The 27,888-nt window shown below is 55.8% G+C and overlaps 14 protein-coding genes across 14 annotated transcripts; 8 read left to right on the top strand and 6 right to left on the bottom strand.

Moving 5' to 3' along the window:
* The first annotated feature begins 200 nt into the window (after positions 1 to 200).
* CC84DRAFT_403175 (uncharacterized protein) lies at positions 201 to 1,254 on the top strand. The gene has a single exon (XM_018186053.1). It carries the CDS (start codon positions 446 to 448, stop codon positions 968 to 970), a length of 525 nt encoding a protein of 174 aa, XP_018029808.1. The 5' UTR covers positions 201 to 445; the 3' UTR covers positions 971 to 1,254.
* CC84DRAFT_1169543 (P-loop containing nucleoside triphosphate hydrolase protein) lies at positions 1,123 to 3,601 on the bottom strand. The gene has a single exon (XM_018179686.1). It carries the CDS (start codon positions 3,503 to 3,505, stop codon positions 1,538 to 1,540), a length of 1,968 nt encoding a protein of 655 aa, XP_018029807.1. The 5' UTR covers positions 3,506 to 3,601; the 3' UTR covers positions 1,123 to 1,537.
* A 145-nt stretch (positions 3,602 to 3,746) lies between these two features.
* On the top strand, positions 3,747 to 8,844 carry CC84DRAFT_403177 (DUF1709-domain-containing protein). Its single transcript, XM_018186054.1, has 6 exons — positions 3,747 to 4,004; positions 4,056 to 4,190; positions 4,248 to 6,596; positions 6,735 to 7,137; positions 7,189 to 7,919; positions 7,972 to 8,844. The coding sequence occupies exons 1-6, from the start codon at positions 3,987 to 3,989 to the stop codon at positions 8,638 to 8,640; spliced, it is 4,305 nt and encodes a 1,434-aa protein (XP_018029806.1). The 5' UTR covers positions 3,747 to 3,986; the 3' UTR covers positions 8,641 to 8,844.
* Positions 8,845 to 9,397: 553 nt separating this feature from the next.
* Positions 9,398 to 11,751, top strand: CC84DRAFT_1232946 (uncharacterized protein). Its single transcript, XM_018183778.1, has one exon. It carries the CDS (start codon positions 9,576 to 9,578, stop codon positions 11,565 to 11,567), a length of 1,992 nt encoding a protein of 663 aa, XP_018029805.1. The 5' UTR covers positions 9,398 to 9,575; the 3' UTR covers positions 11,568 to 11,751.
* A 722-nt stretch (positions 11,752 to 12,473) lies between these two features.
* Positions 12,474 to 13,980, bottom strand: CC84DRAFT_402956 (uncharacterized protein). Its single transcript, XM_018186051.1, has 2 exons — positions 13,439 to 13,980; positions 12,474 to 13,311 (listed from the first exon to the last, which is right to left on the bottom strand). Exons 1-2 carry the CDS (start codon positions 13,716 to 13,718, stop codon positions 12,716 to 12,718), a joined length of 876 nt encoding a protein of 291 aa, XP_018029804.1. The 5' UTR covers positions 13,719 to 13,980; the 3' UTR covers positions 12,474 to 12,715.
* Positions 13,968 to 14,851, top strand: CC84DRAFT_402286 (uncharacterized protein). Its single transcript, XM_018186048.1, has one exon. The coding sequence runs from the start codon at positions 14,217 to 14,219 to the stop codon at positions 14,691 to 14,693; it is 477 nt and encodes a 158-aa protein (XP_018029803.1). The 5' UTR covers positions 13,968 to 14,216; the 3' UTR covers positions 14,694 to 14,851.
* CC84DRAFT_1169537 (rotamase-domain-containing protein) lies at positions 14,608 to 15,808 on the bottom strand. The gene is made up of 4 exons (XM_018179685.1): positions 15,705 to 15,808; positions 15,203 to 15,639; positions 15,035 to 15,151; positions 14,608 to 14,979 (listed from the first exon to the last, which is right to left on the bottom strand). Exons 1-4 carry the CDS (start codon positions 15,705 to 15,707, stop codon positions 14,970 to 14,972), a joined length of 567 nt encoding a protein of 188 aa, XP_018029802.1. The 5' UTR covers positions 15,708 to 15,808; the 3' UTR covers positions 14,608 to 14,969.
* Positions 15,705 to 16,939, top strand: CC84DRAFT_1169535 (uncharacterized protein). Its single transcript, XM_018179684.1, has 4 exons — positions 15,705 to 16,211; positions 16,256 to 16,427; positions 16,705 to 16,797; positions 16,844 to 16,939. Exons 1-4 carry the CDS (start codon positions 16,138 to 16,140, stop codon positions 16,886 to 16,888), a joined length of 384 nt encoding a protein of 127 aa, XP_018029801.1. The 5' UTR covers positions 15,705 to 16,137; the 3' UTR covers positions 16,889 to 16,939.
* On the bottom strand, positions 16,931 to 17,650 carry CC84DRAFT_1169534 (ribosomal protein L14). Its single transcript, XM_018179683.1, has 3 exons — positions 17,593 to 17,650; positions 17,455 to 17,539; positions 16,931 to 17,405 (listed from the first exon to the last, which is right to left on the bottom strand). Exons 1-3 carry the CDS (start codon positions 17,605 to 17,607, stop codon positions 17,104 to 17,106), a joined length of 402 nt encoding a protein of 133 aa, XP_018029800.1. The 5' UTR covers positions 17,608 to 17,650; the 3' UTR covers positions 16,931 to 17,103.
* A 170-nt stretch (positions 17,651 to 17,820) lies between these two features.
* CC84DRAFT_402321 (uncharacterized protein) lies at positions 17,821 to 20,431 on the top strand. The gene is made up of 2 exons (XM_018186049.1): positions 17,821 to 18,242; positions 18,322 to 20,431. The coding sequence occupies exons 1-2, from the start codon at positions 18,150 to 18,152 to the stop codon at positions 20,215 to 20,217; spliced, it is 1,989 nt and encodes a 662-aa protein (XP_018029799.1). The 5' UTR covers positions 17,821 to 18,149; the 3' UTR covers positions 20,218 to 20,431.
* A 706-nt stretch (positions 20,432 to 21,137) lies between these two features.
* Positions 21,138 to 23,422, top strand: CC84DRAFT_402346 (uncharacterized protein). Its single transcript, XM_018186050.1, has 3 exons — positions 21,138 to 22,091; positions 22,143 to 22,280; positions 22,334 to 23,422. Exons 1-3 carry the CDS (start codon positions 21,447 to 21,449, stop codon positions 23,066 to 23,068), a joined length of 1,518 nt encoding a protein of 505 aa, XP_018029798.1. The 5' UTR covers positions 21,138 to 21,446; the 3' UTR covers positions 23,069 to 23,422.
* On the bottom strand, positions 23,140 to 24,015 carry CC84DRAFT_1264383 (kinase-like protein; the record flags this gene model as incomplete). The annotated part of the gene is made up of 1 exon (XM_018185307.1): positions 23,140 to 24,015. One exon carries the CDS (start codon positions 24,013 to 24,015, stop codon positions 23,140 to 23,142), a length of 876 nt encoding a protein of 291 aa, XP_018029797.1.
* A 353-nt stretch (positions 24,016 to 24,368) lies between these two features.
* CC84DRAFT_403054 (inosine monophosphate dehydrogenase) lies at positions 24,369 to 25,953 on the bottom strand. Its single transcript, XM_018186052.1, has one exon. It carries the CDS (start codon positions 25,749 to 25,751, stop codon positions 24,561 to 24,563), a length of 1,191 nt encoding a protein of 396 aa, XP_018029796.1. The 5' UTR covers positions 25,752 to 25,953; the 3' UTR covers positions 24,369 to 24,560.
* Positions 25,954 to 26,085: 132 nt separating this feature from the next.
* Positions 26,086 to 27,861, top strand: CC84DRAFT_1131330 (putative bicyclomycin resistance protein). The gene is made up of 4 exons (XM_018175895.1): positions 26,086 to 26,204; positions 26,258 to 27,244; positions 27,302 to 27,433; positions 27,485 to 27,861. The coding sequence occupies exons 1-4, from the start codon at positions 26,092 to 26,094 to the stop codon at positions 27,708 to 27,710; spliced, it is 1,458 nt and encodes a 485-aa protein (XP_018029795.1). The 5' UTR covers positions 26,086 to 26,091; the 3' UTR covers positions 27,711 to 27,861.
* Positions 27,862 to 27,888: the final 27 nt, after the last annotated feature.

Here is a 27,888-nt window from a genome sequence, read left to right as displayed (position 1 = left end):
GTCAGCTAGTATATGAATAGCACGAAAGGCAGCATTCGAGAGTCGAGAATCTTCAACGCAAGCGTAAGAGACCAAATGACACCTCATGAGGACCAGATTCAGGATGAGTACGTCGATTTTGCTGTCACACATTGGCACCCAATCCCTCCGTCCAGCCAACCGTCCATTCTGAATTATCATTTCAGTTGTCCATAGTCCATACAGTCCCTTTGCATTGTACTTATACAGTGACCAAGGAGCAGCCAATCCCACGACTAAGCGTCGCAACGCATTACACCATGTCTGCACAATCCCGGGTACACAACACCTTCTGAGAGGTTAAAAGCTCATACACCTCGAGTGTAAAAGTACAAACTAAAATAGAAAAACCTCTCAACTACAAGCTTCAAGAAGTGTTTGAACGAAAGACAACTCCAACCAGAACAAGACAAAGTCAACAGCAACCATGGGGTACAAGAATATCACCGTAGAAGGCAATATCCGCCCCTACTATCAATCCTCGGCCCTGGCTCACAAGCCCTGCAGCCGCGGCACCCAATACCACGCACTTGACTGCGGCCACACCGTCGTTGACCCATCTGTCACGGGTTGTGCAAGCAACTGCGTCGAGCCCGGTGTCTACGCAGACGGGTCCTCACCCTACGCGGACCACTCTTCTCACGCAGACAAATCCTCCTCTGACATGTCCTTCATGGATATCGACATCACTTCTTCTTCCTCTGACATCACGTCCTCCTCCGTAGTCAACTTCGACATCCGCCCAAATACCTTCCTCTGCGTCCTCTGCGTTCTCAAGCAGTACTGCCCATGGATTGACGAAGACACCGTGCCCAACGACGACGTACGCTCCCTCCTCTGCGAAGTGGGCAACGCCCACTTCGAAGACGCCTCGGAGGACCTCGCCGCCGCCACTTCGAAGCATCGCTACTCCGAGCCCTCGAAGCCGTTCACCCTGGCAGACCACTTTTGAGTATTAGTAGAGCCTTCTTGGCTCTGAACTTTGCTCGTATTTTTGCTGACAGTAAGTAGTCGATACTTCCGTTCCATTGTGAGCGGGTCTCATGGTAGAATATTCAATTGATCTGGTCTCGAAATAAAAAGACTGTTTGCACAAATGTCTCATAACCCCATACTCTTTGTGATGATTTGCCAGGTAAGTCTAATCCATCTTGGAAGCATGTGTAAAAGCTGTAGCTCCCTCAAATTATGCACATGCCCAATACTTGCCTAGGCAGCGCAGAAGACTACAAGAGCGGAGTTGCTGTGCCCCGCCTCAGTAACACGTCCAGCCACAGCCCCTCCGCAAGTGTCAGCTCAGCAGTGGGCATAGACTGAGTGTCTATTACGGCGGGGGGAATGAAATAGCGTTCAAAACTGAAGGAGAAACATCATACAAATACATGATAAGATGAATTTACCTACCAACGCCTTGCGATGCAGATGCAGAGTATTCCCTGTCTAATCTATGTGTGCCGGATATCGTACACCCACCATCGTACACTTTCATTACATAATATACAACTGGACATGCCACCTCTTAGATCAAGGCTTCGCCCTTGAACATAGCTTCCCTGACCTCCTTGACGACGTCGGCTCGATCACCAGGACCAACAAGCACGATGCCTCTTCCTCTCCTACCCATGCGCCCGGTCCTGCCCAGACGATGGATGAAATCGATTGTGGTATGCGGTACATCGTACAGTATGACGTGTCGGACGGAGACGGTGTCGATACCTCGCGAGCCGAGATCGGTCGTAACGATGACTTTGGTGTTGAGTAATTGTCGCGATGTGCCGCTGGCATTGGACTTGGCAGCTTCCTTCTGTGCCTCACTGTCTTTGGGCTCTTTGATCTTTTCTGTGCCGGTGAAAGATGCGAGAGCCTTAGCTTGGCGGTTTGGATCCGTATCGCGGTGGAAGGCCATGGCGTCGATGCCTTTCTTGGTCAGGTACTCGGCTACCTTGTCAGTATCGTCGCGCTCGTTGACGAAGACAAGGATACGCTTGGTGGGTATGGCCTCTTTGCCTTCAGCGGGATCGTAGTCGGCGGTCGCCTTTCCAATCTGCCAGATGGTGTCGGCGCAGGCGAGCATCTTGTTGCCGCGGTACGGTTCCTTGTTGACGTCGACAACGCCGAGCGCAACTCGTCGAGGGATAGCATGCAGGTTTGGCGTAACCAAGCGTTGCATATCCGGGAACTTCTCAGCCAGGTACTTGTCGAGATACTTCGGGATGGTAGCAGAGCAAAGAAAGAGCTTTTTCAGAGACGGCGTGGCCCGTTCCAGAATCTCTGTAGTGCTGGGTTTGAAGGAACGGTCGAAGAGAGAGTCGGCTTCGTCGACGATGAGATGCGTGACACGTGCTAGGATGTTGGGGTTGCTTTCGGCGATGCTGGCGAGGAGGGGTGGCGTGCAGATGACCAGATCGACGCCATTCTCATTGAAGAGACGGTTTCGGATGACGGTAGCTGAGTTCTTCGCTGAGATGGGTGCGGCACGGAATTTGCATTCGTGTGAGAGGGATTTGGCAACGGCGCCGACTTGGGCGACGAGCTCGGCAGACGGGACCAGAATGATGGCGCGAGGGCGGGCAGGGTCCACCGCCTTGTTTAGGTCGGGCTCCTCGACACCAAAGATGTCGTCTCTGCGAGTCGGGTCGGCAGCTTTGGTAGTGGCGTCCTCTGCTGCTTTGCGCTCCGCTTCCTCCTTGTCTGCTGCCTCCTCGCGCTTTATGGCGTCAATGACCGGGAGCAGGTATGCCAACGTCTTCCCGGATCCAGTCTCTGCGGCCAAGAGGTACGAATCGGGACCCGTCTTCTTGACGGGGTTCCTCGTGCGTGGCTGCTTCTGAAGCCCAAGTAGCGCGGGTATGGCGACGGCTTGCGCTGGGGTGGGCGTGCGGTACTCCAGGTCCGGCAGGGCGTCCTTGATGGCCTTTTGCACGCTCTCCATCAGCGGCAGGCCCTCGAACGAGTCCACCTCTTCCACCTTGGCCTTGATGGCCGACCTAAGCCTGTAGGGTATCTCGTGGAGCGACTTTTGCATCTTCAGCGCGTGGAATGAGTCCGAGGAGCTGACGGTCCGTTTCCTGTCGAATCTCCTGTCGCCCTCTCTCCGCTCGGTCGCCGACGACTGCCGACTCTGCGTGTCTTGCCGCTGGTCCTGCCCTACGTCTAGTCTCTTGTGCAGGATGCCCGTGGCCTTGGTCCGGTTCAGATAGGAGAAGGGTTCGCGCGTCTTCTTCTTGGGCGGCTGTCCGTCTGCTGCGGGGCGGGCTGGTCGCGCGACCGTGTCGGACAGCACCATGCGCGACGGCCGCGACGCATCTGGCCTCCGTCGCGAGGGCCCTCCGGAGCGCCGGCGGGCGGCGGCCTCGTCGAAGCGGGCGGCCCTGTCGCGCTGGATCTGGGCGTAGAGGCGCGTCTGCTGGAGCTGGGGGCGGCGGCCCAGGAAGGCGCGCACCTCGCAGAAGGGGCAGGCGCGCGCGGCGTGACGCAGGCCCATCATGATTACGAGGGGAGGTCCACGGAACAGTCGTCAATCGCAGACGATCGGGGGCTAAGAGGACATGCGCTTTGTTGAAACCGGGGTTCTATCGCAGGAATCAAGGACACGGCTGGGGTTCCGAAACTTTTTGGCGCCGCTTGTCGCGACTGCCAATCACGCGGGGCGGCAGGAGCGGGCGGCGGCGGTTGCCCCCAGCAACGGCACATCCCAGACGCAACCCATGCTTGTGTACTTGCGCCCTCATGTCCAGGCCCATTTCAGCAGCGCATCATCCTCTTCCTCCCAACATCTTCAGCCAGCACTCGTCCGCACCTGCGCCAGGCCGCCCTTCACTTTGTTGCAGTATCTGATAGCGCGCACTCCACCCGCTGCGCGCACTCCTCGAGGGAGGTCCGCCATTCTTCACCGCATTCCGCGCCAACGTCTGCGCCCGTAGCCGACGTGCATCCACCCGTCCTGCTGGCCGGCGCTGGTCGAGTCAATGTCCCGCAACGAGGCAGTAAGTTGAGCGCCGCGCCCTGCGTTCGCAGCAGCACACTAACGACCGCAGGTGTCGCCGCTGCGTATCAACAAAACACCCACAGGCTCGCCCGCAAAAGGAAGCAGCATGTCGCGCCCGCTTTCCGAGATTGGTTCCACCGAGAGCCGCCGTAACTCTGGCAACTTCAACGGCCAGTCTACCAAGGTAACCCTGCCAGCATTCCGCCTAAGCGCGCTATGACAGGAAGCTAACGTGGGCCAGAAGGTATTCCTAACTAAGGAGTCCTCGCCCTTCGACTCTGCGTTTCCAAACAGCCCGCGTCTTTTTTGGAAGGAGCAGACCGTCTCGCCCAAGAATCGATTTGGCTCCGAGAACGAGTACGAGCGCGAGCCGTCGCTGTCGCCCAAGCGCAACTCCATTGAGAACCTGAAGAAGGCATCGCGTGTCAAGAACAGCAGCATGTACGCCCGCGAGCAGAAGAACGAGTACGACCCCAACTCTGTCCAGGCCCCGAACCGGCCCCTCGCCGCTGGACGCCCATTGAGCACCCAGGTGCAGGGCAACGCCTTCGGGGGCAGCGGGCTTACTGGTCTGCGCCAGCAGAACGAAGGCCATCGTCGAGGCCACAGCCGCGGCGAGAGCTTGAGCAAGATTCCCACCCTCAGCCCTTCGAAGAGCTCTCCGAGCAAGAACCCTTCCTTGTCCTCCAGCACGGGCTCGCCCTCGCGGGACAGGTCATCTCCAGGGCCAGGCCGCATGTCGCCCACCAAATCATCTCTCGCCAGCCCAGGGCGTTTCAACTCAATCGAGTACAACCCAGACTTCAGCATGTTCTCCGACGACGACAGCCAGCTGAAGCACGAGACACCTCGTCCTCTTCGCCGTCACGCCAAGAGTGTCACTTTCGATGCTGCTCCACCAGTCATCAACGAATACGAGATGGTCACACCTGATCCTTCATCAGTGGCCTCTGGGTCTCGAGAAGGCAGCTACGAGTCGGACGAAGAGGAGCTCAGCTTCGACCAGGACGACAGCTTCGATGCATCCTTGGAAGACACGGACAAGACCCCCGTGGTTCTTCCCGAAGATTGGCGCCATATGAGCCCCGAGGCCGCAAACACATCGCTCATTGACAATTACGACGACGTTTTCGGTCGCGACAACAGCCCTATGCCAAACGCACATCCCAACGGCAGGGCCAACAACTCGCGCAACGGATCCACTGCCTCCGACGGCGAATCCAGGCCTCTTCCTCCGTTGCCAGGCATGCAATCCCAGGACCGCCGCGATTCAAGCGTTGGTCTTTCGGCCGCTGCGGAGCGCGCAGCGTCGCGTAGGTCGCTTCCTCAGCTCCCACCAGGTGCAGGCATCTCAAAGGCCGACCTTCTCAACATGCGCGAGGGCTCCATGTCTCTCGAGGACAGACTTCGGTTGATGAACTTTGACGATGAGCGCGACCTCAGCACACCAACCCAGGAGAGTCACGATAGCAAGGTCGAGATGGGCGTACAAGTTGAAGTCGCTGAGATGGAGGAAGTGACCGAGACTGAGCTTGACAGTCCTAAGACACCGCGCATCTCTCGCGAGTCTATTCTCCGCAAGGTGCAGGGTCAAAGCTATGATGGTGAAGGCTATGGCTACGATTACGACGTAGAGTCCAGCCCTGAGCGTAGTTACGGCGATTTGGCAGATCTGGATCCAGATGTGCCAATCCCTTCGCGCGAAGTCTCCTCCAATTTTGACGAGCATCCGGAGGCACCAAGCGAGGCTGATAGTGTTATCGACGCTTATTCCTTCGCAGAGACGACTGAAATGTACACCGAGGTGTCGGAGCTCGAGGAGGATGACCGAGATGAGGATCGAGAGACGTCTGTTATCCATCATGACATACACCAGAATAGTCAGCTCGATTCAGATGACGCAAGCGAGTATTCGCCACAGCCCGAGGAGCAACCAACTTCTCAGAGCACCATCGACACTTCAGGACCCTCGACCCCAACAGCGACCACCTCTTCTCCGACTGCTGGAGCGAAGGAGATCAGGCGGGATGAGCTTTTCGCTGACTTCCAAAACAACGAGATGGATTTGACACTTGATCCTCTCCGGTCCTCCTTCCAGACCGCGCTAAGCCCCTTAGACACAGCACCTAAGCTTGATGCCATGCGCCAATTCCTTCAGCGACCAGAGACTCCTGAAATTACGGATCCGGAGGCTGAGGTTGAGGAACCCGGCACTCCAGACTCAGTCATTCGCCACCCTGTCGTTATCTCACCTCCTGAGGACGAAGCGGAGACTCCTGTTCCTGAAGAAGAGGCGACTATTAAAGGCGCCAGTGGTAAGCTCAGGGCACGGCCGTCCTTGATTCCTGCGGATGTCGACATGGCCGCACAACGTCGACAAGTGAGCGGCGAGCATCCACCTCCAGTTCCTAGACGAAGCCCTGCACGCCAGTCCTTGAGCACGGACTTCGGTCATGTCGATGAGGAAGACTCGCAGACGACGCTGTCGAACAAAGAGAATCTCATGCTCGATTTACAACTTGGTGACGACTCGAACGATCTTAGCTTCGGCCTAGACAAGGAGTTCGACAACATCATCGAAGCTCAGAAGGTAAACAGCCTTTGTCCTTTATCCCCTTTTGCTCTGTTTCCACCATCCACTGCTACAAAGCAGGATGGAGCAAGACACATGTCCGGTGAAGGCTTCATCTATACGTACGCAACCGCTAACAGTATTTCCAATCTACAGAAGGGTTATCTCATGCGTCAAAACACCAAGGTAGTTTACGCAAGCAGCCGTCAGTTCAGCGATGAGAAACCCCCAGCGGTCAAGGTCGAACAGCCTGCCGATAATGGTTTGAAGGCACCAGCCGTCAATGCTCGCAAGATCAGCGCAGAGACCAAGCCTGCTTGGACCAAGGAGCCTTGGAATGGTAAGGCTAGGCGACGGAGCATTCGAACGGCGTCTGGTTCGCGAAAAGCCATGACCTCTGGACCAGTCCCTCCCATGCCAGGCCAGGAATCCGCTGTCGCGGGCAATCTCGACTCGGTCGCGGAGGGCGAGGTCGACGAGTTTGAAGAGGGGCAGGAGCGAGGACGGTTGTTTGTCAAGGTTGTTGGCGTTAAGGATCTTGACCTACCTCTACCTAAGAGTAAGTTGCTACCGAACTTCACAGAGCTGTCTGCTGACTTTGACCCATTAGCCGAGCGTACATGGTTCCAGCTGACTCTCGATAACGGTTTGCACTGTGTGACGACGTCGTGGCTTGAGCTTGGCCATTCAGCACCCATTGGCCAAGAATTCGAGCTGGTCGTCTTGGACGACCTTGAGTTCCAACTCACCCTGCAGACCAAGCTTGAGCCTCCTGCTCAGCCAACGGTCACTGCAGCACCAGTCAAGATTGTCAATCACAAGAAGTCACACTCTGCATTCCGTAATCTCCTTTCGTCTCCCAAGAAGCGAAAGGAGCAGGAGCGGAAGCAGCAAGAAGAAGCCGAGCGTCTCGCCCTCCAGCAGCAGCAAGAGGCACAGGCCAAGGCGAAGCGCAATCATCAGGCTACCGCATGGGATCTTCTTCATGACTTGGTTGGTCCCGATGGGTCTTTTGCGCGTGCCTACGTCTGCCTCAAGAACCATGAGAATCAAGCCTACGGTCGACCGCTGAACGTCGACATCCCTTGCTTCAACGAGTGGGCCGTCGACAACACTGGTGCTAGCAGTGTAAAGAGCAAGCGTGGTGGTGTTGTTCGTCGCCCCCCCTACCGAGTTGGTAAGCTTGCTCTCCAGCTGTTGTATGTCCCAAAGCCCAAGCACGCCAAGGACGATGACATGCCCAAGAGCATGAATGCTTGCATTCGCGAGCTACGAGAAGCAGAAGAGGTCAAGAACCAATCTTGGGAGGGACCTTTGAGCCAGCAGGGTGGAGACTGCCCAGTAAGTGACTCCATATTAGAATGTTTCTGAATGAATACTAATCTCGACTTAGTACTGGCGTCGTCGATTCTTCCGCCTCAACGGTACCAAGTTGACCGCATTCCATGAAGCCACACGGCAACCGCGTGCAACGATCAACCTTGCCAAGGCCACCAAGCTCATCGATGACAAGACTGCTCTTCAACAGCCGTCTTCCACAAAGACCGGGGGTCGCCGCAAATCAGCCTTTGCCGAGGAAGAAGAAGGCTACATGTTCGTTGAAGAGGGTTTCCGTATTAGATTTGCCAACGGAGAGGTCATTGACTTCTACGCCGATACTCGCGAACAAAAAGAGGAGTGGATGAAGGTCTTGTCCGAGTGCGTTGGCAAAGACATCGCCGGCGGACGTGGCTGGGCTGAGATGGTTCTCGACAAGGAGCGGAAAGAGAAGCGATCTCAGCCGGAGCCTTTGCAGGCCAAGCCGAAACGAGAGAGCAACGCGATGAACGGCGCTCTACAGCGACCACGTTCACACGAAGGCCATGGCAGCCAATCTGTCCCCTCGAGCCCCGTGAAGCAGCGTCCAGGCCACTCGCGGACGAAGTCGGCCCTTCCGACATCTCCGGCTCCGCCGCCGATCGAAAAAGACGAGCAGCACAAGAGCAGCACTGCGCCGCGGCGGAAGGAAGTGCCTGGAGGAGTGGCAAATCGCAGGGATCAGGTTCGATCGATGATTTTCTAATCTTCTGATTGCACTTTCGTTCCACTTCCCAGTAGTACATTTTTTACATACCTTCATCAATACCCGGAACCCTTTGGACTACTCACACTTTACTTTCGCTTACGCTTTTTTGAGTCGTAGGGAAAACCGTTTCGTCCACTGTTGGATAGGTTTAAGATCGACTTTGGGTCATTGAAGGGCTCATGGAGGAGAAGAGGCGCTGTGCGCTGAATTACTATCACTGAAGGCACGCATTGTACGCTATGTATGCTGGAGCACACTAGACCGTCGGCCGCGTCACGCGGAGTTTCATATGTTGTCGCGTCGAGTCTGGGGTTGAGGATGAAAGACGAAGTTGGTTCTTATTCTTGCCACTGATTTTGGGTATGGGTCTTTGATTCCGGCGTCATGGCGGGCATATGAGCGAGGCTATGCGTATTGACTCTGTTTAATGATTGAAGATGGAACTTGATGAGGCAGAGAACCACGCAAGTAATGGATACTTTTACAAAAACCTTGGGGATCTGTGTGATGTCGTGATCTCGACTTGATCGCGAGATGTATTCGTTTTGCAAGTTTCACAGGGCCTTCATTGCTCATGTGATAGCTGGTTGTCAGTCAATGTAGCATGCGGCTGTTTGATCAAAACCTTCCACGTTTGATGGTTTCGTGTTTGTCACCTTCGAATGATAGGTACTTGGCATCGAATAGAGTCGGCAGGTGACGCCGTACGACGGTCAGACATTGAGCAAACAATCCCGCGCCAGCACACGTTCCGGACGTCCTAGTACTCCACGAGCCCATTCCGTCTCGCTTCTCCCAGATGGCTTCCTCTCCATCTCCTTCACTGTTCGTAACCTTTACAATGCCTTTTGTGCGCGTCCTACCTGTAGTCGAATAGACCCCAAGCATCATCCATCACGACCTCGTCAGCCTCTCGCAGTGCTCCTCCATAAATGGGTAACTCGTCCTCTTCCCACCCACAGCCCCCGCTCATCGCGCTCAACGGCGGCTCCCTCGGCAGGCACAACACCATCTCCGTCCCTGCCGAAGCCTTTGCTGGGAAACGGGCGCCTGAGAAATGGTGCAGATTGAGAGGCAAAAGCAATTATACCCCAAATTACCGCCCAGTGTTCCCAGATCCGTGGTCGTACCTTCCATTCCCCCCGCCGAGGGTGGGAAGACGACCGTGGGGTAGGAGGGGCTGGAGAGGAGGTGGAGAAGAGACGCTGAGTGAGGGTGACATGAGCATGCGGCCCAGGAGAAGAGGTAGAGGAGGAGTGGGTAGGATGAGAGGAGCGGGCATGGGCTTGAGGCGGGGAGGGGAGATGAATATGGATGTGGCATATGTGCCAGGTATGCATGGTGTGGTGCCCTTGCCGATGGTGTACCCCTATGATGCCCAGGGCGCGAGGGCGAGGAGTGCGCCGAATTTACAACAGGCGGGCTATATGTCTATGCCTGTGCCTGTGCCTATGCCGGTGCGAAGAGGCAGGGTGAAGAAGGGTGTAAATCCGACGGGGGGAGTGCAGCCGGGCGTGCTTCCTCACTATGCGCCTGTGCGTGTGAATGGAATGGCGCCAGGACCAGCGCCATCGCCGTACGCAGCTCAAGCTCAACCTCTGGCCCGGATGCCGGCGCGCGCACCACCGCCTCAGCAGCAGAAAATGCGTCATCCCCACCCGCCCGGCGTCGAAGCAGTCGCGAACGGCGTCCACTTCGCACACCCTTCATCACAACGTGCCCCTGTCCGGCGCAAGCCTAGCGCACCCCACGTCTCCGCCCAACTCAACCGCACACAACCCCCATCCAAGCGCGCCGGGCCCTCGGGCCAGGAGTGGCTCCCCTCCGACAACGCGTTCCTGGATGCATGCACGTGCACCACGAACTGCAATTGTCGGAAAGGTGTGCGCGTGCTGTATCGGCAGCAAGGTCAGGGTGACGGCGAGGGGGCGCAAAATGTGGAAACGTGGGGTGAGATAAGGTATGTGCTGAAAGACGATTTGGGGCGGGATTGTGGGGATTCAGGGAGGTGTAGGGCGGATGGCGAGGGTGATAGTGGTGGGGGTGGGAGGAGGAAAGGGAAAGGGAAAGGTAAGAAAGGGGAGGGCGAACAGGGTGGAGAGGTGGACAAGATGAGGGAAGAGTTGAAGGGGTTGAGGCAGGATATTAGAAAGATGCGGCTCGGAGGTACGGCGATGGGGCCTGGGATGAGCATGGCGAGGATGCCGTCTCCGAGGGCATGGCCGGGTATGGAGATGGATCCACGGATGTCACAACGTATAGGCGCTGGGGACCCGTATGACATGGATTTCACACTGCGGATGCAGCAGCAGCAGATGATGGGACGGCGACCTGGCCGGATGCCCGGTAGAATGGCAGGGATAGATCTAGACGACGAGCGCTCCTTTCCAGACGCAGAGTACATGCTAGACCCAATGATGCACCCCGACATGCCTCGCCTGCCTCCGCACCTCAGGAACCCCGGAGCGCGACGCCCAAAGCAGCGTCGAGGACCACCAGGTCGGCTACCACCCCGCAGAGCGCCAGACTTCGATCCACACATGGAATATGCACCGCATCAAGGACGTCGAGGGAATATGCCCATGCCCTTGCCGCGCCGACGAGGCGGCGGAGCCCCGCCCCCACCGCCAGGCTACCATTTCGACGACGAGAGCATGGGCAGCGGGCTTGACGGGCGAGGACGTTTCGGCCCCATGGATGACGACGAGGGAAATTGGGCCCCGCGCCCTGGTAAGCCGTTCAGCGAATTAGGTGCAGCGCATCCTGACAGGTATACCACAGGCATCGACAACGAGTTCAACATGGCACCGCCGCCGCCGCCAGGGCAAAGCCCCCGAGGCCGAGGCCGAGAGAGTGGATCCGAGGACAGGCCAGAAGGGCGCAGACCGAACCAGGCGTATGTGGATGATGGAGATGACTATTAGGCCGCAGCCAGCGGAGTGATGTCCTGGTACCTTCGTACGACCGACCAGTTTCGCGTGTGCTGCTCCTCAAACACCCACCGTCATCGTGGCATCATTCGAGACACGGTGGCTCCTGTGCCTCTCTCTGTGCCACACGGCGAGCCTGACGCCCAAAACGAGGTTCCTCGTCATAGAAGCGCTGACCAGGCCATGTTCTCATGGTCCCCGCGTGCCACATTGAGCACTTCGTCAAACAACGCAGTCGCACAGGCTCCTGCGAAATGGCGGCGACAGGCCGTGGCTACTCTCGGGCTGACGTGCCAATCCTTCATGTCTCTGTGAACATGTCAGCGCGAGCCAGTGGGAAAGAAGTTACGTTACAAACGACTTTAATCGGTGAGCAACAAGGAGACCATGTGCACGTGCGTTGGGATGCGAGTACCTAGGTGGGGCGGTTGTATGGTAGGAATGTCAAGACTAAGGACAACGCAAATCTCATCCAGGGTCGACACAGTGTACTCTGGATGTTGAAGAGATACTGTAGGTTCCAGACGAGATGTTGGATAAGGTTTGGGAGAATGGCCAGGCCATAGAGTAGAAAGAGGTAAGAAGCAGCGCACAATAGACTGGAAAAGATTACAAGTGAGGAATTGTATTTGACCTGACCCAATTGATCGCGATATCATCCATACAACCGAAGCCGTTCTGCCTCTCACCAAGTCTATCCCTACAGAGATCAGAAAGCCTGCCAGCCTCGCAGGTGGAAGGTACCAGCAAGTGAAATCCTCGGAAGAGGTGAGTCCTCAGTAAGGTGGGCGTGTACACGTGATCATGTCATCCTTAAACGCCGACCCATAATCTGGAGACATAAAGACCGATAGATGGCATCCCCACTGCCTAGCTCGCCGGCCCATACATAACCTTCCATGCCCGTCCTGAACTCCTCGCTCGAAAATGCACAGCACACGAAGAAACCCTACTGAAAGAAGTGTCGAACTTCGACTTTGGAAGAAGAGCATAAAACTTGTGTCGAAGGAGGGGTTAAGTAAAATGGCTCGTCACTAACATATCCGAGTTGTGATGATCTCCACCCATTCCAACGTGTGGAACTCCAACTCGCGATGAGCGAGCAGTAGCTCTTTTGCGGTTAAGCCCCACCTCACTAGCATCTATGGCGCCGCCCAGCCTAAGCCATTGGGCGAAAGGTTCAGGCCGGTACTGAGATGCTGGCCGCGCTCATAAAGCGAGTCGATCTTCAGCTTCTTCTCTGCCCACCATTTCTCGAAGGTGGCGATGTTGATAGCGGAGAGATGGTGGGTGGTGTCACTGGTGCGCTTGGCCTCGCGCCACTCCAAGTCAAGCTTGTGGCCGCTATGCTTGAGACGAGGAAGAGCCTCGGTGCGCAAGGAGGAGATCTCGAGCACATAGCCTTGGTCTTGCGGCTCGATTGGAATGATGAAGGACCCATTGCGGGAACGGTTGCCCTTCTCAGCGGGAAGCGAGTCCGAAGGACCAAGGCAAATGGGTGAAACAGGGTTCGTGCTCTGCGAGGAGGCTATGGACGGGGTGCCAGCCTCTGACACTGAAGTCGTAGTGAAGACGGGTGAATTGACGTCGGACAGAACCACGCTGCTAGCATTGCTGATGGTGCGTATCTTTGGTGGCGGCAGAGCGTCGAGCTTAGCAATCAACTCATCGTCCTCGAACTTGGTATATGCGTTGCCGTTTCCCTGCGCTGACTTGTGGGCATCGATCCTCGAGTAGCCTATACCGGTCAGTCTCAGGTCGAGGATGTGAGCAACGGGGACGTGCTCAGGGACGTGCTTCGTGGGGTCCTCGATTCAGCCGCGTGTGATGTCACCCAAAAAGCAAAGACGCAACTTGTTACTTACCAGTCAGCACCGCCGCACCAGCTTGCTGCACGGCAGCGAGGGTGGTCTGGATGTTCGAGGGAAGGTGCTCCCAGAGGTCTTGGGTGACGTGCCAGTCGGCGAGGTGAGAGCGATCGTAGCTGAAGGCGTCGCCATCGCGCGGGCAGAGGGTGCGTGGTGTATCGATCTTGGGAGTGCAGAAGGAGGAGGTGAAGCTCCGGCGGATAGAGCCACGGCGCTCGTGGTTTTGGGAGAAGGCGGGATTGTTGTAGGTGAGGTTTGGAGAGCTAGGGTCGGCCATGGTGTTGTCTAGATAATGCCGGTGGTCGAACGAGAGTTGTGAAGAAACGGCTTGGTGCTGCTGCTGCTGCTGCTGCTGCTGCTGCTCGGTGCAGCACGGGCAGGAAATGATCAAGGTATTTGTACTGAAGCGAAGGAGGGAAGGGAGTCTTGTATGAGGAAGAGCCCTGCTCGATGGAACGGCGGCGTGAGGTGAGTATTAAGCGCTTGGCAGGCGCGGGAATCAGGAAATGATGCCCAGTCGCAGTTGCGGCAGGACCCTGTCAGTCCACCAGTGTAATCCTCGAGCTCTCTACTAACAGTCAGGATTAGCCGATGCGGTTGCTCTAATTTCCCGTATTTACTGACGTCGCTTCCACGTAGTGTGCAGATGGGAAACTGAAATTCCGATGCCCTTCTGCGGGAAGCTGCAGCTGTTCCTGGTAATTGTGATGTCCCTGCAAACGCGCAGAGCGAAGCAATTAGCAAACGTGTGCTGCTAGGGTGCGCCTCGTTTCACATGGGAATGCACACGTACATGAATTGCCGTACCGCAGCGCTGGTGCCCAAAGGCCAGGTTTACGCGGATATCAGGCAAGCGAGCTGGTCAGCGGCGTGCACACCAAAACAGTCTGGAGACAGGACTGGAGTGGCAGCAGCCAGCGAGTGGCGGCAATCAAAAGTGAAAAGCTCACATACCGAAATGAGGCAAGCTTCGAGTATTGCTCGGAGGAAGCCGGGGGCGCAATACCCGATTCGGCAACGGATGCTAGGGCGGTTGCTGTTTCGCGCGCTGTCCGCTTCAAAGCCACTCGGTTGGCGTGCGTTCACGCTCGATGTGCGTAATGCGATGCGTTCTGGATTGATGCAGAAGACACGACGGAGAAGGTGGTGTGAGAATAAAGGGCGTTTCCAGAGCCAGTACGCGCAAAAATCGGCCGACCCTACTCCCCACAGTCTTTTGCCTGCCCAGCCCACCAACCAGCCTGTGATATAACATCATGAGAGAAATTGAGGGGCGTCGCGGGGTAGTGTGGACGGCGAACGTGGTTCCATTCGAAATACCTACACTCGGGCTGCTCAAACCCACACTTGTTGGGCATGACTGCACAGCCCAGCGCCATTTTTCAAATCAATCGCCGCATCTTCTGCGCGCATGGTGCCGATAAGGAGCACTGCACTGCAGGACGGTACGCTAAAAACAGACCCCCATGCTATTCGATAATGCGCCATTAATGTATGTACTCGTTCCCAGGCGCAGACCGTGGGACTGCTATTCCAGCCTAACACGGATTGCAGTTAGCTTGGTCACAATGCGACGTTCATGGGGATGCAAACCTCTGGATCAAATGCACCCCGGATGCCGTCTCCACAATGCCGCTAACCTCGCCCTTGTTCAGGCGGAAGGCAGCCTCCTCGAACTCCTTCTGCATGTCTCCTCGTCCAAAGAATCCCCTGGCCGCCCAAGTCAGTCTGTTTCCCACGCAGCGTCCTAAATCCACTCACAGATCTCCACCCTTCCGGGCACTGCTGCAATCCGATTCGGTCGTGGCGAGCTCTGATAGCGATTTTCCATTGGGGTCGGACGAGTTGTTCTCGTATGCCGTTATCTGTTCGAGGTACACCTTTATAGCCTCGATCGCCTCTTCCTTGGAGCGCGTGATGCGTGGCTCCCGCCAGCTGGCTGGTCGGCGACTATCCCGGTGCTTGACGAGGAGATGTGCAGCGCGTATCTTATCGCCCTGGTTATCGAGGTTTGCCGGCGTAACACCCTTAGAACTGTGGTACTTGGCCATATAAGCCTTCAGCCTGTCTGGGTCTGTCCCCGCTGGTGGCTCCCATCGCGAGTCTTTGGTCGCAGGGTGGAAGTAGTAGGGGAGGTTTTTGCTGTTGGAATGGCGTATCTCCCATCCCTCGGGGAGGCCTGTTTCGGGTCCGGAAGACTGCCAGTGTCAGTGTTGCCGCCGGTTGCTATGGAGCTATGCGCCGCTGCATGCGCCAGACTCACCATGATGGAGAGAGATGTGGTGTGCGTGTGGACGGTCTGAGAATTGGGCGTGGGCGCACTGAGTTGGGGTGGTCTTTAGGTAGAATGATGCTGCAGAGGCTGCGGTGAGAAGAAGCTTGCAGGGCGGAGATGCTGAAATGCCGGTTGGGACGATCGCTGAGCTCTCGAACGCGGGGATGGTTCACCCGCCAACTGAATGCACGGCCCGTTCTGCGCCACCGCCTCCACGCTTTTGCGGCACCAGACTCGCCTGCACCGGCTTTGACGCTCCAAGTCGACAGGCGCTGCGAACCTCTGCCACCACCTGCTGCCCGTCCGCATTCTCCACACGATACTGACGCGATAGTCGCTACCGGCGCCTCCACCAGCACGCACGAACACGCAACCGCGCTGCACAAAAGTCACCAAAAAGCCACCACACAAGACAGCCGCCATGTCGTCGCCTGCGGACCAGCAACAGGAGACGGACGAGAACAAGAAGATCCTCTTCCGCTTCTGCTCAGAATGGTGAGTCGCATCTGCTGGTCACGCACAGCTCCTGACCCCGCTAGCTCTAACCTGCTCTTTCCCCGCGAAGACAAAGCTGAGAGCAAGCTGCTGTTCGCCTGCCGCACATGCTCCTTCTCTGAGGAAGCTCCCTCAGCGTGCGTCATGCGCAACGAAATAGCCTCGTCGGCCGGCGACACGGCTGGTGTGACATCGGATATTGGGCAGGATCCTACGGTTGGTCTCACCCGCTCATTTTCACGCGCCAGTCTCAGGGAACTGGACGGCCTTCCGAACTTCTGCACCATGTGCGGGCAGGACATCGTCTGCGTGGACTGTGGCGAGGAGAGTGCGCCGGGCCTCGTTCTTGAGGCAGAGGATGAGCACTCATTGCAGTCCAACATGCACAGAGCGGGCGGCGAGCAATCCTCGAAGAACTGAGCACAGTCGCGCGTTGATTTCGTCGCTTGCCTGCTCCTCTTTGAGCCTGCTTGCTGACTCTTGTCGCATCTAGTTGCCGCGAATCAAGGATAGGGCCTGCCCCTCGTGCGGCGAGCAGGACATCGTCTACTTCCAGTCCCAGCAGCGAACCACACATACAGGCATGGTAAGCTTGTGACCCTCTCTTCAGCGGCTATGCTGACACGCCGTAGAAACTGTACTACGTATGCACCCAGTGCAGTCATGTGTGGCAGTAGAGAGATTTTGTTCAATGCCCTTTCATGGGCGATAGACTTCAGCATTGGGATGGAGTTTAGTGTTTTTCTATTTTGCTCTACCAACGGTGTCCGGAATGGTATCTTATACCCAGCGATATTGTACAATGGCATACACGTGTTTTCGTACAACAGCTATACCCCCATACTCCTGCAAATGCAATGCTTCTCTTTCTTTGCTCCGGCCTGGCTCCCCTCTACACGTGCATTGGGGCCAGCGAGAGAATCTTGGACCACTGTTTTTGCCTGAGCTCTGCCGCCACCACACCGCTCACTCGCGATCCGATGGGCTCGCCGGCCTTGTTGATGAGCACGCACGCGTTGTCGTCGAACTTGACCACGCTGCCGTCCGGTCGCTGCCACTTCTTCGCCGTCCGCACGACGACTGCGTGCCGTACATCTCCGCGCCGCACCTTGTTCGCTGCGCTGATGGAGACGCTGTTGCCCGTCTCAGGGCCGAAGTTGCGCTGCTTCTTGACGACCACTACTATCCGGTCGCCTACGTCTGTCAATATGGCCGCCCTCTGCGATGTATCCAGCTCACGTACCGACTTTGGCAGGGCGCTTCGAGCGCAGGACGTTGACGCACTCGACTATGGCGGCGCCCGAGTTGTCGATGCAATTGATGAGGGTCTAGATTGCGCTGCATGAGTGGCTTTGTCCGGGCTGAGGGGCGCGCGTCGTACCTTGAGCTGGATCATTGTGAAAGCGCCGTGTGTCCCACAATGCAGTGCTTCTTCGTTCCAGCGGCGTCTCGGCGCGGATGCGGGCAGTGGTGCTGGCGATGGTGCTCGACGTCCCAGGTTTGCAGTCGAGTGGAGCGCATGGCCATCTGCCCAGGAATTCGGCCCTAGCGCGAGCTCGCTTGATCCCGTCGCTCTCCGCGCCTCTCGTCCAGTGGCCAGCCGATGCAGCCGCAAGGGAAAGCCAGGCCGCGTTGGCGCTGATCCACCCAGCCTCAAGTCTCACACCGTCCTGCGCTTGCGCCATTTGCAGCTCGTGTGCTGCCCGCGGCCGCTGTCGCTCTCTCCTTTCCTTTGCGCATCCCTCGCGCTTTCCTCCACGGTCGCTCCTTCCGTTCGCGCCCATTCCCGCAGCAGCCTTGCTGGACGTCCTTGCGCGATACGTCACCCAACCACCCCTATCGCGCCGCCCGCTTGCACAACAACAAAAGCAATTCCCCAACAAACACTCTCTTGTTTGCGCAGGGGTCTGATCAAGCGCCTTTTCAGGCAGAGCAGCCATGGCTCCAAAAGAGACGGCGAAAAAGGGCGCATTGACACTCGAGAAGCTGGCTCTGTACGACGACATACTGACGGATGCGCTCGTCGACAAGGTACGTCCTACATTCTGCGTTTGCGCCAGCCTAGTCGCTGGACTCCATGGAACGCATGCGCTAACTGGCGCATCTGCAGGTCTACTACTGGACCACCATCAGGAAGAACCGTGGCGGCCGCTTCTCAGGATCGAGAGGGCTGAACGAGGAGGACATTGCAAGCATTTTGCGCGAGCATGTTATTGTCGAGAAGAATTCTGCTGAGGCCATGCATCGCTTGGTCCAGCTACCGGGTCTTAAGAAGTTCCTCGCCACGTTGAAAGACGACGCGGACACGGAGCATTTCAAGAGGCACTTGCGCCGATACGTTTCTATATACCTACCGGATTGTCCTTTTGAGGTCACCACAACGAATCGCTACACCATAACGGACCACGAGGCATCCATCACCGCGCGCCGAGATATCCAGCCCCGCGAAGAGATCAAGTACCTCACTGGAGTGCAGGTCGCTATGACCGAGGAGCAAGAGAAGAACTTGGAGTTGGCTCGCAAGGACTTTAGTCTAGTCATTTCAGCGCGAAAGAAGACCCGTTCTCTATTTCTTGGCCCAGCACGGTTCGCGAATCACGACTGTGACGCAAACGCCAGGCTGTCCACTAAAGGCTACGATGGCATGCAGATTGTTGCGGTCAAGCCAATCAAGGAAGGCGAGGAGATTACAGTATCGTATGGAGAGGATTATTTTGGTATTGACAACGAGGAGTGCTTGTGCCACAGTTGCGAAGATCGAATGGTGAACGGATGGGCGCCTTTCAGACCTATCGAGGACAGTACCGAAGACGAAGGCGAAACTGATGACGGAAAGCGAGAGAAAGAGGAGTTGCCAGGGATCGCAAACGAAGAGAGCCCTTCTCGTCGAAGGAAGCGCAAGCACGAACAGTCCAGTTCAGCCGGCGTTTGCGCAACAGCCACAACGTCCAAGCGTAGAAAGTCAGAACCTGCCGCGAAGCCAATTTCTCCTTCAAGACGAACCGCACCACCACAAAAGTCGAGCTTGAAGAAATCCATTAGTGCTTCTTGTCTACGACATGAATTACCTGTTTCCAGTATAGAAGACCCCGCCGTTAACCTTCCATCAACATCACGAAACCTGCGCACTCATCAGCGCAGTAGCTTCTTCAACATTGTTCTTGAAGACAACTCTTCTTCCCGGAACACGACCCCTCAGTCCTCAGCAGGTGCTGCTTCGCCGAAGTCAACACAGTCTACGGACGCCACTTCAGTAGACGAAGAGCAGGTACATGGACTGAACAATCCGAAGATCAAAGTGGATCCTGATGTTATACACAAAAATCCAACCCTAGGAGTTGCGACTGTCAGCGACGAAGTTTCAATGGTAAATGCTCCTTGGTCCTCGCTCTTCGCCGACGATACCTCGTCCGAGCTGAGTGACCTTTCTGACAGTTTGGATCTTGACGATGTGCTACAGCAAATCGTCAAACGAAAGCGCCCGAAGCTCCCTCTGATACCCCGGAATACACGGTCGAGCTCACGCCACATGATTCACAATCCTATCAGCACACCGATATTATATCAAGAACCCGAGGAAGGCATGGTAGAAAACCCGCGCAAGCCAGGTGACTACATGACATCGAAATCTCGCTTGTCTGGTAAGGACAGCCAGTGGGTTGAATGTCAGACCTGCGACGACCAATTTGTGCAAGAAGACAGCCATCGCGGAACGCGCAAGGAGTGTCCGCGTTGCGAGCGCCATTCAAAGCTGTACGGATATCCTTGGCCCAAGACGGACAAGGAGGGTAAGCACGACACTGATGAGCGCGTTCTCGACCACCGCACTATTCATCGCTTCGTGGACCCCGAGGAAGAGAAGGAAATTAAGAAAGAGAAACCGAAGCGCAAGTTCAAGGAGGAGATCATGGAGCGGTTCTCAACACCGCGGTCTTGCCGTGACTCGTCGTTGAGTATTGAGGTCGAGAGCGGCCGCAAGAGGCGGCGAACAAGGCTTACTATGTGATTCTGGAAAAGCACGATATTGCGCGTCTCCCTACGACTATGTACGAAACGTTTCAACACAATAACTATGCAAAGCTGACGGATGCATTGTTTTTTACGATACTCGCCGAAGATGAAGCTCGTTGGTGTTCATTGGAGTTGCGAGGTTACATACAACTGCATTAAGGCGTTGAGTATATCCCTGGTGCTATTTGTCATTTTGGCATATTCAAATTCTCTGGCATTGTACGATACTATAATTTCTGGGTTCGGAGTGGAAATTTTGGTCTTCGGGTTCTCTTCGCACCAGTGTACCACCACGTAGGCGTTGGGCTTTCGAGGGAGATGTTTTATTGTGAATGTTGAGCCACTGATCTTTGTAATTCTTTCTGCTCAATACATGAGAGCCACAGCGCTCTTCCACGGAATAATGCAGATGTCGCATTGCCATGGTTGCCACGCCTTGTTTCCACAGCGTTGGTGATTTGAAGACAGCATCGCGGAGGATTCGCAGAAGCTTCCAAAAAGGGTTCGTCTGGGAACAGAGCGCGTCGAAGCGAACGGGCAGTAGTGCGGCGCCGCCGTTGACGGGACCAACGGCTTTCGTAGTATATAAAGAGTCCTGCCCGACATTTTGCAGTGACTGATATCGACATCTTGCTCCCCTCCCCCTCTCTCCAACGCAAACTAGCGTTCGGGCTCACGATGTTTTGCAGGATGAGGGCCCTTGCTTGTCACGTGTCTACACTAACCACGAATTCCGGGTGTCACTTTCCTTCCACATCTTTACAAGATGATCAGCGGGTTTCTCCATCTTCGAAGCCGGCATTTCCTACGTCTTTCAACTTATCTCTTCCATTGTCACATATCGATTTTGATTTGGATCATCGTACTTCCGTATAGCGACGAACAATCCTTCGGGATAGAGAACCCCAGCCATCCGCAGCCGAGATTTGGAGAACGGAAGAGCAAACAAGAATAGAAGTCCGAGGTGCGATGGCATCAGTGGCAGGACGTTTAGAGCAGCGCGATTGGCCGTCGTTAGACACGGCGCACTTCTTGGCCGTTAGCGTCATGTCGCGAGGCTAATTTGGCCTTCTCCACCTGGAGGTACGATAGCATGCCTCTGGCGACCGCGAGCATTGCCTGCTTCTCATCTGACCACCCGACAACACTGTACGGGAAAGAACCCTCTCTATTCGATTAAAATCCGCCGCGGTTGTACCATCTTGAGAAGGCAGGTGCGGTCCAATGCCCAAACGCTCGACAGGCTGTTTCGAGTGCCGGAAACGAAAAGTCCGCTGCGACGAGGGACGACCGGAATGCAGTACCTGTCTTCGACGAGGCACCAAATGCCCTGGATATCGCCCACTCCAATCGTTCATTCTGCATAAGTTTGAAGAGCAGAATGAGAGACCCTCACTTATCAAGGAGGACGACAACCGCTACAGATATGCCAACCAGGAGACGCAAGAAGAGCCAACATCAGCGGACTCAGAACGGGGAGTAGTCGAATACCTGCAGCCACCAGGACGGAGGTCATCCGGAGCGCCTGTGTTGCGGCAAGTCAGCCCGATTGCGATCGAGCGTGTACAGCACGTTGGGGAATTGATATGGCTTTATCTCCCCAGGTCGGATGCGCATACGTTGCCACCTCCTTCAGCACTGATGCTCACGCTACCGCAACTTCCTGCCACGAGCGATGTTCTCCTGGCTGCTGTCGATGCTTTATCCGCCGCACAACTTGCTGTGGCAAATCGAGATTATAATCTGGTCAATAGATCCCGATCGCTCTATGGGACCGCGCTGTCGAAGATGATGAGTACGATACAGTATCCGGACCGTGCAGTGGAAGATGAAACGCTTCTCGCGACCTATCTCCTGACTTTGTACGAAGTGAGTAGTTCAGATACATATGGCTCTCTCAACATCTGACGTTTTACGCAGGTTTTCGTGGGCATTACTAGCGGGCATGGATTCTTTTATCACGTTCAGGGTCTGCTGCATCTACTCAAGCAACGCGGACCCAAATCCTTTGGCAACCGACTCAATATGCAAATATTCCATGCGATACGGTATAATTCGGTACGACCCTCGTATGTTCATAGCTAAGGTCAACGTTAACCGCTGTGATTCAGCTAAGCATCGGCTACCACGTGCGCAAAGGCTCAATGCTCGACTCAGACGAGTGGATGGCCGTGACCGCCAAAGCCTCCAAAGTCGATCCCTACGTCGGCCTGATAGACATCTGCATCCGGATACCGCGCGTCCTCGAGCGAACCGACAAGCTCATCGCTGGAGATGCAGAGTCCGCGAACCAGCTCATCGAGGACTCCTTGGCACTCGCCGCCCAAGCCAAACAATGGTTCGCCAACTTCGAAAAGCACGGCCCCAGATACACCACCGTGGACGTAAACGAAATCGCCGGCTTCTCCGACATCTGTCCAGATCGAACCTTTGACACGGCATACAACTTCTACGCTTTCGGCGCCGGCATCTGCTACATGATCTACTGGATGTCGCTCCTCATCCTGCAGTCCAACACCTTCAAGCTCCTACTGCAGCACCGCACACTCGAGCCCAAGGACATGTACCTCTGGGACCGCGAGATGGGCAGCTACGCCGACAGTAGCTGTCGGTGCGTGCCGTACAACTGCCGCACGGACGTTGGGTACGTGGGCCGTTTCGGCAGCCTGACACCGCTAGTGGTCGCGCGCAAGTACTTTGAGGCGAAGAAGATGGAGAAGGAGATCCGGTGGTGCGAGAAGGTGTATGAGAATGCGCGGATTCCGGGGCTGTATAGTACGCCGATGCCGATGGAACCGTTGAAGAGCATGCAACGGTTGGTGCAGCATAGTGATCGGTATATTTAGGGGTGGGGGGATGAATATATAAGGTTACTAGGTGAGACTGAGAAGATATGCAGTCTTCTTCTTGGCAGATCCTACCGCTCATAAATCCTCATACTAGGAAACAACAGCAACTCCCGATGATCATAACGACTCGCCCTCTTATTCTCAAACGCCTCCCTGTACAGCGCAGCCCTAAGCGCCTTGACACTGATCCTCTCCTCCGGCTTCGTCCTCAAGCAGCGCCCCACAAGCCCGTTCAACGCATCACTATACTCGGCCCCAGCCACCAGCCTTTCCCTGCCGCCCCTCGCCGGCCTCACAAACGCAAGAGGCCGGAAAGTCAGCCGACACATGGCCACGATATTCAGCCCAATCTGATACAGATCCGACGTGCAATTCATCAACCTCTCCGGGATCCCAAAGTCCACCGCCTGCATCCGCACGCGCGCGCCATCGCCCCACGTGCTGCTCACCGCTGAGCCAAAGTCGCCCAGCACAACGTGCAGCCCGGAGTCTCTGCGGCCCGTGATGAAGACATTGCCCGGGTGGAGATCGCGGTGGTAAATCCAGTTCCAGCCGCGTGCGTCACCGCTGGGCCCGTACTGCATGTAGTGCACGGCCTCGACTAGCGAGTAGAACACGTGCCAGACGAACGGCTCCGGGATCTTGCTCGCGCGGTGGCGATGCTCGCGGATCAGGGCCTTGAGGGTGCCCTTGCCGCAGCACTCCATGAAGAGCTCGCCGCTGGTGTGGGTGATGGTGGCGCTGTACTTGCGGACGATGAAGGGGCAGGCGGCGAGTTGGACGAGGAGGCGGACTTCGCGGAGCGCGTGGTCAGGGACGTCGGCGCGGCGGAAGGTTTTGCGGATGAGGAGATGGCCTTGGGTGGTGTCTTCTTGCCAGACTTCTATGCCGTCGTTGAAGCCGCCCTCGGGGGAGAGGTGGCCGAGAAGGGTGATTCTTGGCATTGTTCTGGTCCTTTAGAGTCACTAAGTGGTTGCTTCAGCTTGTAGACTTTCCTGAGGTGTTCGGTAGAGGACGTGATCACCGGTCGATATCTTATATATTCATCGTTCCTACGGTGAGCAAGACACCTACTGCTACGGCGCCAATGACCGTACGCTTCGTAGCAGAAAGTCTGTCAAGGTCTAACCAACAGCAAAAGAACCTGTCATCACATCGTTGTGTCTCAGCATATTTCGCGTAAGAGGAAGGTATCTTGTGATGATAGTTGACCATGCAAGCTCACGTCCATATAAAGTGCGATCAACAAGATGGACACGCAACATGCAACTGGACAAGAAGCGAGCAGAGATATGTACCACTGAAGCGTTTGCTGACAGAGGGGTGTGCATATCACGACAGCACACGGCTCATACACGTGAAGAAGCAAGAATGTTCGTCAGAAATCATACGCCATATCATCCACTTCGCAGTGACTGACGTACGGAGATGCAAACTTTGCGCCCACCTATTCCTGTGTGCTTTCGGCTGGATGATCCGACCTTTCTATTCATGAGGACTCTACCGCTTGCTGATAAGACGTGTCTAGAATATGTCTGCATTCTCGTAACGTTTTCTCCATGATCGATTGCACCGGCTCGACCGAGCGGACCAGACCAACACCTGTCCCTGAATAAGTCACCATCCGTCCTTGGGCACCCCAAGCGCTATCTCCACGCTTCAACTCCTCTTTGTACAACCTTACATTTTCTTCGTCTGCCATGCCACCCTCTTTGTCGTCATGGCCTTTGTTCCGGATCGCTCGTCCATCATACCAAGTTGGCCACTCGCGATTCTCCTTCAACCGATCACACAACGTAGACCTCATGGTTGTGACTCCACCGTCTCCCGTCTTGATAAGTTCCCGCTTCCAACCCTCCGGAACTGCAGCCTCTTCAGAAGCCAGAAATCGCGTCCCCATTACAGCACCATCAGCACCCAGCGCCAACGCAGCAGCCACACCGCGTGCATCTGCTATGCCACCAGCGGCAAGAACCGGGATGTCCGCCTTTTTGATAGCGGCAAGTCTATCCTTCACCTCCGGTACCAGTGAGATAACACTAGCAGACTGCCGGCGGCCATGGCCACCAGCATCCGCGCCTTGCAGAATGAGAAAGTCCGGCTCCGCGAGCGCCACACTACGCTCTGCCTCCGCCACGCTCCCAACCTGCACGCAAATCCGGGTTGACCGAGCTGTCACATCGCGGATCTGTGTAGCCCACTCGCGCAAGTCCTCTTCTACTTTTGGTGCGAATAACCAGACCACTGCCGGTTTGTGCGCTGCGATGACTGGTGCGAGAAGCCGGAGGTTGGAGTTGAAAAGCTGGAAGCCGACGCCGATTGGCAAGACGCCTCTTTTTTTTTCTAGCAGGTCTGCGTACGGGTAGTCGAACGTCTCGAAGGAATGTTGTTTTGACTCCTCGAGCATATTGTTGAGGCTGGCTGGGTCGGTGCCGCCGGCGATGAAGCCGAGACCTCCTGCGCGGCTGACGTTGATTGCGAGGCGAGAGGTGGAGGCTCCTAGCATTGGCGCGGAGACGACAAAGGGTGTCCTGGTCCATGGGAAGAACGATCGGAGTGTGTTCTTCTGGACTTTTGACGCGTGCAAGGCAGCATTGTGTGGTTGATGATGTGATTTGCCGGGGAGAAGTCGTTGAGTTGCCCAAGCCTGGCGGCGTGCACAACGGAGTGTTTTCGACATGAGGCAGCGACTGTTTGTGTTGTCGCGGCTATGTTCTGTATGCTGTGATGCAAGGCCAGGAGTGTCTGTCCTCAATGTGTCGACAGTTGGCGTCTAAGCATTTGTGAGTAGTGCACCATCAGTCTTCCGCAACCAGCCGCCATATCCGCACAAAGTAGACACGAAGTGTCATAGACGATTGACGCACCAACTTTTTGTCCAGGAGTATAAGACGTATGGCGCAGCTTCACACACTCGAGAGAAAAGCGCAACCCAAGCCTTCGGCCTGACGTACCATTCCATCATGCGCGATCATCGTGCCGAGAAATTCTCGTCAGTCATGAAAGACCAATGGCTCCGTATGGGCAACGACAGACCATTCCCAAAAACGATCGAGGACCGCGAGTCGTACGTCGTTATGTTCGATGGGCCGAACGACCCTTGGCATCCAATGGGCTGGTCCTTCAGCAAGAAGTATGTACACCCCACGAGAAACAGAATGTTTATCACTGACCAGGATCGATCAGGTGCTGCGTCGCGACCATAGTGTGCTACTGCACCCTGGTAGCCACCTTCGACAGCGCCGTGTTCTCCCCAGCCGCAGCACAAGCAAGTCAGGATCTCTCCGTCGGGAAAGAAGTCGGGGCTCTGGCCACAAGCCTCTACGTCCTCGGATTTGCCTTCGGGCCTTTGATCTGGGGCCCGGGATGCGAGCTCATGGGACGCCGAATGCCGCTTATCGTGGGCTCATTCGGATGCGCGGTGTTTACGCTGGCGAGCGCTGTCGCCAAAGACATCCAGACAGTGATCATATGCCGATTCTTCGCAGGCGTATTTGGCTCCAGCCCCCTCTGTGTTGTTCCGGGAATCTTGGCGGATCTATTCGACGACTACCAGCGGGGCCCTTCGATTGCAATATATGCACTCACTGTCTTTGCAGGACCTTTGGCGGCGTCTTCCATCGGGGGTTTCATTGTGGACAGCTATCTCCGGTGGCGATGGACACTGTACCTGCCCGCCATCATGGGCTTTTTTGCAGTATTTCTGCTTCTGCTCTTCTTGGAAGAAACGCATGCAGGCACCGTCTTAATAGCGAAAGCCGCCCACATCCGTCAAGAGACTGGTAACTGGAGTATCCATGCCGAACATGCGAGAGTCGAGGTGGATACGCACGCCCTGCTTCGAAAATATTTGCTCCGCCCGCTGCGTATGTTGGTCACAGAGCCTATCGTGCTGCTCATATCGATATATATGTCCTTCATCTACGGATTGACATATTGTCTGGTAGGCGCATATCCATATGTGTTTCAACATACATACGGTATGAACAAGGGGACAGCTGCCTTACCACTCATTGCTGTAATCCTCGGCCTTTGCTTGGCGGTCTGCTTCATCATTTGGCAACAACTCCAGAGCCAGAAAACATCGCAATCAGGGAAGGGCACCTCCGAACCAGAAGTTCGTCTCCTTCCCGTGATTGTTGGGGCTATTGTATTTCCCATTGGATTGTTCTGGTATGTATGCTTAGAATCGTCTCGCGTCCCTTCTTTATTCTGACGGTTGATACATAGGTTTTCCTGGACAGCTTTTACGCCATCAGTACATTGGATGTTACCCACAGCATCAGGAGTCTTGACTGGATTCGGCCTCCTTTGCATCTTCATGCCCTGCTTCAACTACTTAATAGAAGCGTATCTGCCATTGTGAGTCTATTGTCCATAAGTCAATCTCAGATAAGGACTGACCCGGCCAAGAGCAGCGTCCACAGTGGCTGCAAATGTCATGCTTCGTTCTGGGATCGCTGGCGGCTTCCCATTGTTCTCTGTTCATATGTTCGCGAACTTAGGCATACAATGGGCAGGAACGCTGTTAGGATGCCTTGCTGTCGCGATGATTCCGATCGCTCTGGGCTTCCGGGCTTACGGTGCTAAATTTCGACGGAGAAGTAAGCTTTTATCAGGAAGCAAGGCCATTGTGTAATATGAGATCGACGTGACAGCGATTTGGGGTACAGAAACATCCGATGATCAGTCGACTGGTTGTATGCATTAGGCTGCCTGGAATGTCACTCGGAGTTCCTCCGCGTCGATGTGCGCAATCATGATTGGGTCAACAGACGCCTCGCGTGGAGATCCCGCGTCGGACCACCGCCCGCCGG

This window comes from Paraphaeosphaeria sporulosa (assembly GCF_001642045.1).
Source record: "Paraphaeosphaeria sporulosa strain AP3s5-JAC2a unplaced genomic scaffold CC84scaffold_15, whole genome shotgun sequence".
NCBI classification, from domain to species: domain Eukaryota; kingdom Fungi; phylum Ascomycota; class Dothideomycetes; order Pleosporales; family Didymosphaeriaceae; genus Paraphaeosphaeria; species Paraphaeosphaeria sporulosa.
This window is presented reverse-complemented; position numbering and strand designations above follow the sequence as displayed.